General features: G+C 37.5%; 1 protein-coding gene across 3 annotated transcripts; it reads right to left on the bottom strand.

The window, feature by feature from the left end:
* Positions 1–736: 736 nt before the first annotated feature.
* LOC149830209 (la protein 1-like) lies at positions 737–9,591 on the bottom strand. Of its 3 annotated transcripts, none has more exons than XM_090015739.1 (10): positions 9,450–9,591; positions 9,259–9,337; positions 8,998–9,147; positions 8,355–8,497; positions 8,008–8,156; positions 7,415–7,531; positions 6,869–7,313; positions 2,599–2,746; positions 1,571–1,649; positions 737–1,085 (listed from the first exon to the last, which is right to left on the bottom strand). In XM_090015739.1, the coding sequence occupies exons 1-10, from the start codon at positions 9,498–9,500 to the stop codon at positions 977–979; spliced, it is 1,470 nt and encodes a 489-aa protein (XP_089871865.1). In that variant the 5' UTR covers positions 9,501–9,591; the 3' UTR covers positions 737–976. The 3 variants fall into 3 exon arrangements, with proteins under 3 accessions (XP_089871865.1, XP_089871866.1, XP_089871867.1); XM_090015740.1 differs by having other exon boundaries at positions 737–1,079; XM_090015741.1 differs by lacking the exon at positions 7,415–7,531.
* Between the last annotated feature and the right edge of the window lie 2,447 nt (positions 9,592–12,038).

Genomic DNA, 12,038 nt, shown 5'->3' with positions numbered 1-12,038 from the left:
GACCATACGACAAAAATGATGCATTTCTCAAAATACCTATAATTTTTTAAATTCGCCTGATGTCAAAATTTGTAAACTTTTTATTATAAAATAACATTTTTACCATTAGCATCAGTGAATAAGAACTTTAAAATATTCAAATTTTCTCCCCCATGTTTGCAAATGTCTTCTTGTCTATGCCCCTTAAGAGATTTTATTAAAAAAAGGAGGCTCACACATTTTAAGAACATTCATAACCCTAAGTTGTGAAGGTGATGTACACCTTTTTCAACTATATTCCCATTTGCAAATGTCCTCACACTATAGAACATCCTCTTGCCCTTCCCCTTATGCACTTTTAGTAAAAAGAGTTCTCATTTTGAAAACCTTGAAAACTCAAGTAGAGGGGGCTAAAGATAAAAAAATCACATATTTAAAAGAAAATTCATATATTTAGAAAAAATCACATATTTATATTTAATAAGAAATCCACATATTTAAGAAAAATATCACGTGGAAGGAAATTTGGATATTTGGGAAAAAGTTAAAAATATCTGGACAAAATTTGCTTGGGCGAAAGGTAAAAAAAAAAAAACTTTAATAACAAAAAAATTGTGAATTTAAACATCGAGGGAATTTAAAAAATTATAAGGCATTTCAGAAAACACATCATTTTTTGCATACAGTCCCATCATCTTCCATAAATTATATCCAAATCAGAAGTTTAATGACCATAATATATTGCCAATTCCACAACTTGAAAATGGCACGGGAGACCAACTCATACCATAGTGACAAAATCATCACCTCTATTAGCATGCAAGATCCATAATTAATTACTGTCAGATCCATATGACTTACAGGTGAAAATAGATATGTAATAATTACTCAACAAAAACCATTAATGGATAGAAATAAGAACCATATAAAACAAGGCGTAACAAAGAAGCTCGGTAATGGATTCCACTCAGTTTTTCTCGGAATTCAGGTTTTGAAATCAGCCCTTCACTCTCAAAACTTTGCTTGCTCGCTCATCTGCAGCCTCCCCATCTCTAGCGCGAAGGTGCTTATTCTCAAAGCGTCTCCCTCCTCTGCCATGCCTGCTTCTGAAACAAATATCACATAAACCTCCTGCAACTTGGTACAGTTATCAAGCAATAACAGAAAAAATACATGAAAAGAATCTTCTCAGTAGTTTTTTTTAACCTGTAAAAAATAGTTTTACATATCAAAATAATGATACATACTACCAAAATAAAACACAACCTAGTCCAAGTTAAAACTAAAGATGGCCTCACGTCATTCTTTTCCAATTCATGCTTTATTTTAGTCCATAAACGGTGGTTCAAGGAAAATAAATGGGAAATAAGAGAATATTAACAATATTAAGAACAGCAGCAGTCTTGAAAGAATCAGCAAATAGGTAAGAGACATACAATCAGCAAAGGAACTCTTAACAAAAATCGACTACTTATTCTTCTCACTCCATGCACGGTGCAGAAGTCTCAGCCTATCATCAAAACCAGATGTACACTTTGTGTACAACATAAATGTGGATCCATAATATACAGTTCACATGTAAAAAACATACCGTCCCCTCTCAGCTTTACTGTCCCGCACCCTATCCTGACTATCACGAAATTTTTTCCAGTATTCCCTTTCAGCATCTCCTATAAAATCATTAAAGATGACAACACATTAGCTTGCAGTCAACACAGACATGATCCAGTTGCTACTAAAGACCTAAATTTAAGACTTAAAGATGAAGAAAACATTCAAAAGGAGAAGCACACACGAGCAAAGACCATGAACCCTACAAACAGGCATGCACAAATACAAGATGCTTGTGGATTTGTATAAGCATCTTTTTTTTTTAGTTATAAGGAGAAACCCAGAGCCCGGTGGCAGGTAGATCATAGATCAAACCCCCAGGAAGGAAAACTCCATGGCTAGGACCTTAGCCCCCAGCATAGGTCATGGGAGGGAGAGAGGGTCCTATCCTGACTATCACGAAATTTTTTCCAGTATTCCCTTTCAGCATCTCCTATAAAATCATTAAAGATGACAACACATTAGCTTGCAGTCAACACAGACATGATCCAGTTGCTACTAAAGACGACTAAATTTAAGACTTAAAGATGAAGAAAACATTCAAAAGGAGAAGCACACACTAGCAAAGACCATGAACCCTACAAACAGGCATGCACAAATACAAGATGCTTGTGGATTTGTATAAGCATCTTTTTTTTTTAGTTATAAGGAGAAACCCAGAGCCCGGTGGCAGGTAGATCATAGATCAAACCCCCAGGAAGGAAAACTCCATGGCTAGGACCTTAGCCCCCAGCATAGGTCATGGGAGGGAGAGAGGGTCCTAGCCACCGAGTTTTCCTTCCTGGGGGTTGATCGATGATCTACCTGCCACCAGGCTCTGGGTTTCTCCGTGTAACTAAATAAAAACTATATGTATAAATATATAAGATACTTGTACAATTAAAAAATAACACAGACATAGCTGACATCCAAAAACTGAGAGGATGCAACCACCCTAGAAAGACGTATCACAGACCAAAAGGCAGGCTAAGCATCATTTCTAATGAAAAAAGAAGAAAGGCTGCACACCAGTTACTGCTTCTAAGGTAGCAATACACTTCTTCACCGGCAAACCACTATTCTCAGCAAGGACTGCAGCAGCACGAGCTTTTTGAGCTGCTTCAGGTGCTTCAAAACGAACATAACCTGATTCTGCACCTTGTGTGAAATCGACGTACTTTGAACCCAAAAAAATGAAAAAGAAGGGTATCAATAGGATTATAAGGCAATAATTTGAGAGAGAGAGGCAGACAACAGTTCTTGGGTGAAATACGCACAGATGACATAGGTATAGTTGAACATGTCATCATGAAAAACATAAAATATTAGTCGAGTGATATGACCCCAATTTTAAGACCAATATATCCAAAAGAATCATGCATACAAAATTAAGTTCCATACATTGTTAAGAGAACAAAAAGATCTGAATCGAAAAGCATAATTAAAAAGATCACCATAAAGACGGCATTCAGTTAATGAAGAACAAGGTGGCATTACAACCACAATTGACTGAAATATAGTAGGGAATCAGCAACCAGCTGCTTTTTTTTTCACCAGAATCAAACAAAATGAAACTAACATTTTAAGTTTCTAACATGAATAATACATGTTTGGGGTAACTAGAACTCAAGAAGGAAGCAATCATGCAGTTCAGTGGATGACCACTGCCCGCATTAACAAAACCTAGCACTTTATTTTCAATCTTCCATCAAAATATTTTCCATTTTCAAATATGAACCAAACAAGCTGTACTATTTAGCAACCATCCCCAAAGAAAGACAGGGGAGGGACACCTCAGACCAGGAGCCCTTCAATTTTTTTTCAACAAACCAGCACATCTCTCTCTCTCTCTCTCTCTCTCTCTCTCTCTCTCTCTCTATATATATATATATATATATATATATATATATAGGTAATGTTTTAGTAATGACACCATTACATACAAACACCTCTAGATCTCCCATGCACAGGTTATTTTGATCCAATCCGACCTCATGGATGGGTTCAGCATGTTGAAAATAATGAGAACCGGATTTTGGATCATGTTTTTTCGAAGAAAAAACACGATTTTATGACCCGGGAAAGTATCACACATTGTAGGTTGTCGATTTTTTAAGCCTTATAAAATCTTGCCTACAGGTCGTAATAGGACGATTCAAGAGCCAATTCCCACTAAGTGAAACATGTAGATCGCATCTGCAAGGTTAGTTTCATGAAAAATAACCAAAAAATGAAAAAATAAATAAATAAAGGAAGTATTTGTACGTAATGGCGACTGTAGCATATAAAAGGCCCTATATATGCTGGATAAAAAATTAACAAATAAATAAAAAGAAAGGGAAGAGTGGTTATTCTTAACGAGCATAACATGTGGGGCATTTTGCCTTGTCAGAGTGGCCCACTTACAGGTTTTCCACCCAGCCACTTATGAGTTTATCCTGAGGTGGCCCACTTATGGGTTTTCCCTTTCCACCCCATCTACTTACAGGTTTAACCTGGGGTAACCCATTTACGGAATTTTCTAAGGTGGCCCACTTACGAGTTCTCTCTACCCCAAACCACATACAAGATGGCCTATCTTCAGCCACTTACGGGTTTCTCTATCCCCAGCCACTTGCTGGTTTTACCTGGGGTGGTCCACTTAAACGCTTTCCTAAGGTGGCCCATTTACAGGCTTAACCTGGGGTGACCCACTTACGATTTTCCATCCCAACCACTTACAGATTTAACCTGAGTGGCCCACTTACAGGTTTTCTTAAGGTGGCCCACTTACGGGTTTTCAAACCTACGTTCCTCACTTGCCACTTTGCCTCATCTCACCTTTACCTCACCTCAGTCAACTCTTGAGTAAAGCGAGATATCCCCAAAAGTTTCAGTTAATGCCATCACCTATGTTGATGACATGGATATAAGTGATATTGCTAGAGAAAGCTTCATCTGGAAGTTGTACTACAAAGCTATCTATGCAAGAAAGGATATGCAAGCATAATACTTTCAGGGTGAAAAAAGTACTTGCAAGCATTTACTCTTTCAACTACATATGATCTGTCGCAAGCTAGTTATGTGGCGCTCATCATTGGGCTTAAGATGGCAACAAAGAAGGGCATTTTTTGCCTCAAAATTCATGGAGATTATCAAGTAAAAAGAGCCCACATTGAGGCCCTAAAATGGGATAAGTTGGCCTCAATTTGTTGTGTATCATGAGATCCTCAAAGGTCTTGCTAATTCATATGACATCCTCACCTTTGGAGTCAATGATTCAATTGCACTAGACCATGCACTGCAAATGGTCAGAATACACCAAACAGGCTTCAATTCTAGATGAAGTTGATTTTCAAATAACAATAAGGGCACAAACGGTCTTGCCAAGGCTAAAAAATCCAGTGCAAAGACAAATTGAAGAGAAAATTTGAATGGTTGCAACTGAGTACAGTCATGTACCTAGGTAAGCCGGTTGGGTAAACTGAGCTACTTATCAAGAGGCCTATCGAACGAGGGTGGGGCAAGCACCTGTTCAAAATTCATCCTAATTATCCTCGGCCATTAGAAATAGTGGATGTTCAAAGTTCAGAGGGAAGTTGACCAGTAGACTCTAAAGACGAAGTAGCCATGGTTAACATGGTCACAGTCTGCCCTGCTAAAGAAGTGAAAGAGAATTGGCGGCAACCCATTCATGACAAATTGCAAATTGGTCAACTCCCTTTGCATCAAGAAGTATGTATACAAACCAGGAGGATAGCACTTTAATTTATATTGCTCGATTGTACCCTTTACAGAAGGTCATTTGATGGAATGCTTCTTAGATGCTTAGCAGGGAGAGAATTTTTCATGGCTTTGTATGAAGTGCATCAAGGTGCTGGCAGCACCCATCAGCCAGGCCCTAAATTAGGTGATCAACTTCGAAGAATAGGCTATTATGGCCAACCATGATGTCAAATGCAATTAAATTTGCAAGAACTGTAAGGTGTGCCAAATCCATGGAGTCATCATACACCAACCACCAGAGCCTTTACACGCTACCATCCCTTCATGGAAATTTGCAACATGGGGGCAAGACATGATGGGTTCTATCTCTCCACCCTCATCTGCTAAACACAAGTACATATTGACTGCCACAGACTATTTTTCTAAATGGGCTGAAGCCGTACCACTCAAAACAGTTACTGGGATGACGGTTGCAGATTTCATCTGAACCAATATCATTTATCAGTTCGAAATTCCAAATTTCCTAACATTCGCCAATGGAACTCATTTCAGAAATCATATAGTAGAGTGGTTGTAGACATTATGGGTTCTATCTCTCCACCCTCATCTGCTAAACACAAGTACATATTGACTGCCACAGACTATTTTTCTAAATGGGCTGAAGCCGTACCACTTAAAACAGTTACTGGGATGACGGTTGCAGATTTCATCTGAACCAATATCATTTATCAGTTCGAAATTCCAAATTTCCTAACATTCGACAATGGAACTCATTTCAGAAATCATATAGTAGAGTGGTTGTGCACAAATTCAAAATTAAGCAAAAGTTTTTTCACCCTACCATCCTCCTACAAATGGATTAGCTAAGGCATTCAATAAAACCTTGTGCAAATTCTTGAAGAAAATAGTAGGAAACAATAGGAGGGATTGGCATGATAAACAAAGTGAAGTTCTATGGGCTACTAAATGAACACCCTAGTCATTACGTTATGGATCTGAAGCCATACTACTTTTGGAGGTACAAATCAAATCCCTAAAGGGGGCACTCAACAGTTCACTCACTGATTAGGATGCTTAGCTGAGCTAGAATTCCTTGACGAAGGCAGACTACAAGGTCAACATTTTGCATTGGTTTTGTACTAGTGTGTGTGTGTGTGTGTGTGTGTGTGTGTGTGTGTGTGTGTGTGTGTGTGTGTGTGTGAACTTCCATGCCCATAAATAGATATTAACAACATTCACCATAAATTAATTCCCACACAAACATGAAAATTTGACATTGTAGTTTGTTGCATAAGTGTCACCAACCATAGGCATACGAAAATTATTTTCCATTCATGCAGTGTTGTTTAATGTGTTAAATTTATAAATTACTAAAATGGCTATGGTTGGTGAGAATTAATGCATCAAATCAAAATGTTAATTCAAATTTGTTAGGGTATATACTTGTAGTGAATGTTGCCAATGTCCATGTATGGCCATGGACATTATAAGAGCATCATGTATACATGTACAACAAGGGTGTGGAAGTAAAAACCAAAAGGTCTTGAAAACTTAAAGGAAAAATAGATACATACATGAACTGCATTCAACATACCTTGACTATTCCAAACTTCTGGAATATATACTTTATATCCTGCCATGAGACCATGTCTTCATTCTCCTCCTTGACATTGTTTGGAGCATTTTCAACTTTCTCATCTTTGGAGTCTTCATTAGTTTCTTTTGCAAGTTCTGTAGATTTTTCTTTGTTTTCTTTGGAAACATTTGTTGAGGCCCTCTCTTCATTTCCAGCACCATTCCCCTCTACCGGTACTGATGTTTTCTCTTTGACATCATCTTTGCCAACACATTCCTCGGGCTTCTCTTCAGGTTTGGCTTCACTTTTTTTAACATCATCAGCGGTTTCTTCCTTGGATATACTTGCAGCAGGAACTAACTCAACATTTGTGTTTTGCTCCACAGGATTTGCCTCAGACATCTTGCTTAATTTGAATGAAACAATCAATCCTTTGGGATAATTTGCATACTCAGAAGGCTGTCTGCAAAACAAACCCAGGCAAGCGATGGTGGTGATTAATAACATTCTTTTTAGACATGAGGGATTCCCCAAATTCAGAAACTAAGATGACAACAAGGCTACTTTTGATTATTCTGTGTTGCATCCCCATGAAGTCCATTTTTGACATATCGCCCTTCAGAGGAACGGAGCTTCTCAAGTTCCTCAGCCAGCAATTTGCGTTCAAGATCATAATCCTTCCTGAATTTCACATTAAATCAAGATGAAAGTTTACATGTAAGAACAATTTGTGCACAAATTGTCCACACAGTTAGACCATGAAACCAAGCGAACTGCAAAAACAGTTGATTCCATATCTTGTAAACAACTTAAAAATAAATAGATGATGTCAAAATGAAACACTAATGTGTTCATCACACAAAATAAAGTTGGAATGTAATACTCAGACAAGGAAACAAGCAATGTTAATTGCTACAAGTGCAAAAGAATTAGCTAAAATTATGCAGAAAACTAATATGCTAACAAAAAGTCAACATACTAGGTATCTGAAGAAAATTCATTCGATTACACATACCTACCACCAAAACTATTAAATTTTTTGATGTGTGGATCACTCAAAAGTACATCAGAAGTAAATCAAAGTAGCTGGTAGGATGGATTTGGTTAAAAAACACTCAAAACAATCAGGTTGTTAGTAAGATTAAGAAAATCCTTACTTTGGTTTTAGCTCCAACTCTGCACCTGCATAAGACAAAGTTTGCTTCAAAACATCACTCGCCACCTCCTCAGTTGAGAATTCAACCAGAGCATATCCACTGAAGAATTTATGGGCTGCTACATGGCGAGGTAGCCTCACACTATTCACCTGAACCACAACAAGAGTACAAGATGTTTTCTTACTGAAGACTCGTTCAATGATGATTGTTTTTAGTGCACATTTCAAACCTCAGTTTCATCTAAAGATAGATAATTCAACACCAGCTTAAACTTAGACTTTACATTAAAAAGCAAAAATTCAAAAGAAAAATTTTCTCACAAATTAGAAACAGCCAGATTTGCATACCTTCCCATATTGGCCGAAGAAAGATTCCACATCTTCAAGCTTGACATCATAAGGAAAAGGTGAGGAAGAAATTGTTCTTACATCTACTTGCTCTATAACATCTTCTGGCTTTAAAAGTCTGCTACTCCTACCAACCCTCTTTCCTATTAACAGAAACCAACAAATACGGCAAAGCACGCAAATAAGAGGATGAGAAAGCAAAATTGTGATGAAAAAGGATCTAAAACTTGTGTCATCCAATCAAATCTCATCAAACCATGATATTTTTGTTTAATACCAAGAATAGATAAAGAAATAATTCCAACCATTCAAATATTGTTGGGTACCAATAGATAAACACAAAAGCATTGAAGAATGCAGTGTTTAACACATGAAAATACTTGCGTACTAAAAACACACCAAAATAGTTCATTCAAGTCTACGTAAGATTGGTTACTATAGTGAATTAACGGAAAGAAACATAACAGACCCAAACACTGTTCAGAGTCAAGAGATCAAATCAGAATGTGCAAAAAAATGGTGGTACAGGAAACTTTGCCGAAAGCAATTATAAAGAGAAGGGGAAGAAAAACGAAAACAACACACTGCAATTTGGATCAATCAAATTGAATAACATAAAAGCGAAAAAAAAATAACAATTTACCATCTTCCGAAACTTTTAGAGAAGAAGATTCCCTCAGGGTTTCCGCGACCGCCAAAATCTTGTCGATCGGAACGTCATCCTGCCCGAGCTCGCCCAAACCGAGATGGCTTCGCATCCGAGAGAACGTACAAATCAAAGCCAAACTAATCACTATTCGACACCGTCAAGACCATCCAAAGTGAAATATGAAATTTATCAAAGAAATTCAACAAATGTTAGCCATGACAATAACAGCAAGAAGACGAGGAGGAGGAAGGATACATCCATCTTCGCTTTCTTCTATCGATTTCTTCAGGAAATTGTCCCGAGGAAGATTACTATCGCTGAAGTAGAACTCAACCTGGGGACCAAAAAACGCGGTTTTTTTTTCTTTTAAACTTCTATTCCGACCGATCGAAACCCTCAAATTTCAATGAGAAGAATCGCAGAGAGAGAGAGAGAGAAGGATTTACCTGACGGAGAACCTTCTTCGCCGTTTCATCGTCCAATGGAGCTGATGTCATTGTCGTGGATTGGAAGGGGCGGTTAGGGTTTTGCTTATGGTTTCAGGGTTTAGGGTTTTAGAGGGCTGCAGAAGTCCAATCGAAGCGAATCAAAGCTAGCGTGAACATGCCGTATAATATATAATGCTGTTAAATCAGTCTGAATCGGCCGATTCAGATCGAATCGTCTTTCTAACGGTTTGCTACCAGACCTGATTCTCCTCCAAATCGCCCGATTCTATACAGAATCGACAAAATCGGCCCTGAATCGGGTCTATCATGTAACGAACAAAAACCGAAAAGTTAAAACTCCAAATCCTTAGTGTCTCGGCCCTCTTTCTTTTCCTTTTGAGTTTTCAGTTAAGCCGTCTTCCTTCCGTGAGGAACCAATAGGCAATGTTCGGGCTCGGCTCATTTACCTGGTCGTGGTTCGACTCATTTTTTGTTTTTATGTTAGCCGAGCTTGAGCTCGAGTCTTCCTTGAATAAGATGAGCCCAACACGAGTTGGCTTTGAGCTCATGGCTCAGCATGTTTTTGTTTTCAGCTGAAAGCTCCGCTCTTTCCTGAATGAGACGAGTTGGCTCATGTAAAAACATTTCATGTTATTTATAAAATGTGTTGTATATATATTTATTTATATATAGAGAGAGAGTAATGTGTAAGTTCTAAATCATTTATTTCCCAGGCCATCCTAGACCCCCCTTTAAAACACATAGTTACATGTGTTTTATATTTAATCTAAATGCACAGATGTGATCTTTATGCTTTATGTAGTAAAAAACATGTATTGGTTTAAATACTTTTCATAATTAGATGTGTGGTATAAGTTGAAAAAAAAAATCAATGGTTCATATTATACTAAAAACTTGATTGACTAAAAATCAAGAATTCTTATTAAATTGATTTGATCCGATGCATGGTTCTTAGAATAAGCAATAATGAACACATCTAGAGGTTTGGATTAAGCATTATTAAACACATGCAAATACATTTTTTAAAGGGGTATAGGAGATCAATTGTCTGAAACTTCACATTACTCTATATATATATTACACTTAATAGTTCATATTTTATGTATATATTTTCATTCATCCTTCTTATTATTATATATATATATATATATTATTAATTTATTTATACATTTTTTTTATATATTATACATAAAAATATACATTTTTATCTATATGAGTTCTCCCAAACCGAGATGTGTTGAACACCCTATGTTCGAGCTTGACTCGTTTAAGCTAAACGAGCTGCTTGTGGCTTTGCTCACCATCTATATGAATTGATCATGAACAAGCTCATGACGAGCCAAACTGAGATGAGTCACGAGCTGCTCGTTTGGTTTACCAGCCCTACTTGCATGTCTCCCGACTCTCACCCTACACTTTGTTGGGTCGATCAACTCAACCAACAGCTCCCCATTGTTGGCATCTCTCTCACTCTATAAAAGGGCTGCCCATGGTTCTTTTCTGACCACCATCCCAGTTCACATTCTAGCTAATATTGATTGGAAAGAAGCCACTAATGGCTCTTTTTTGGCCCTCTCTCTCTCTCTCTCTCTCTCTCTCTCTCTCTCTCTCTCTCTCTCCAACTGAAAAGGGTTGCCCATGGACCTTTTTTAGACACCACCCTCTTCACATTCTCTCTTTATTTGGCTTGAAAAGAGTTGTCAGTGGTGGCTCTTTTCCAGCCATCCCCATCTCTCTCTCTCAATGTTGTTAAAATCATTTTAGTATGAATTTTGTATACACTAGCATTTATTGCTCTATTAATTTTGCATTTATCAAAAAAATATTTTTTAGTTTTTTTTTTATTTTATGTACTTTTTCTCATTATTTTTGTATTTTTATTTTAATCAACAACAACTACGCCTTCATCCCAAAACAATTGGGGTCGGCGATATGAACCAAAAAAGAAAATCATTCTGGGTCTTCCACATGAATCCTTCTCCTCCAATCATTTTTATCCAATGCCATGTCCTCGGTGAGGTTCAAAGCATTCATATCCTTTCCTATCATCTTCATCCAAGTCTTCTTAGGCCTATTGTATTTTTATTTTAATAAAAACTCAAAATTTTAAATAAATTGATACAAAAGATTTGATTCATGGGTTTTTTTAAGATATTGATTTACCTACTGAACTTTCAACACATGATTAGAAATACAATAGATGCAAGTAGGGATGCACACGAGTCGGGTTCCTGAGCCTGGCATGTCTGAACTCGGCTCATCCAAAAGTCTCATGCTCAGACTTGGCTCGAGCTCGACCCAAGCCTAGACCAACCTTTCTCGACGTGTCGGGTACCGAGCCTAACTCAGCCTAACTCATTAGCTCGTAATATGTCAAACCTGAGCTTGGCTCATCCAGATCGAGCTAGAGAAGCTCGGATGGGCATCTAAATTCAAAACCCAGTGTCAATGGTAAAATGCATAAAATTGTATTAACCCCTAAATTGAAATACATGGGTTGTGCCCAATGTTAGCATCCAAACCACCCAATGAGACCTTAATTTGCAAAATTGAGAGCTCAAAGAAACCAACCAAATTAGGCCACAA

Source organism: Nuphar pumila, chromosome 8, assembly GCF_984573655.1.
Source record: "Nuphar pumila chromosome 8, dmNupPumi1.hap1.1, whole genome shotgun sequence".
Lineage (NCBI taxonomy): Eukaryota > Viridiplantae > Streptophyta > Magnoliopsida > Nymphaeales > Nymphaeaceae > Nuphar > Nuphar pumila.
This window is presented reverse-complemented; position numbering and strand designations above follow the sequence as displayed.

Excerpts from the sequence above, each read along its gene's own strand:
- LOC149830209 (XM_090015739.1), bottom strand. The coding sequence starts at position 9,500 with ATGACATCAGCTCCATTGGACGATGAAACGGCGAAGAAGGTTCTCCGT. Across the intron at positions 8,157-8,354 it reads TCTTCGGCCAATATGGGAAG|GTGAATAGTGTGAGGCTACC; the intron begins GTATGCAAATCT and ends GTTGTGGTTCAG. Across the intron at positions 7,314-7,414 it reads GCAACACAGAATAATCAAAA|ACAGCCTTCTGAGTATGCAA; the intron begins GTAGCCTTGTTG and ends TTTGTTTTGCAG.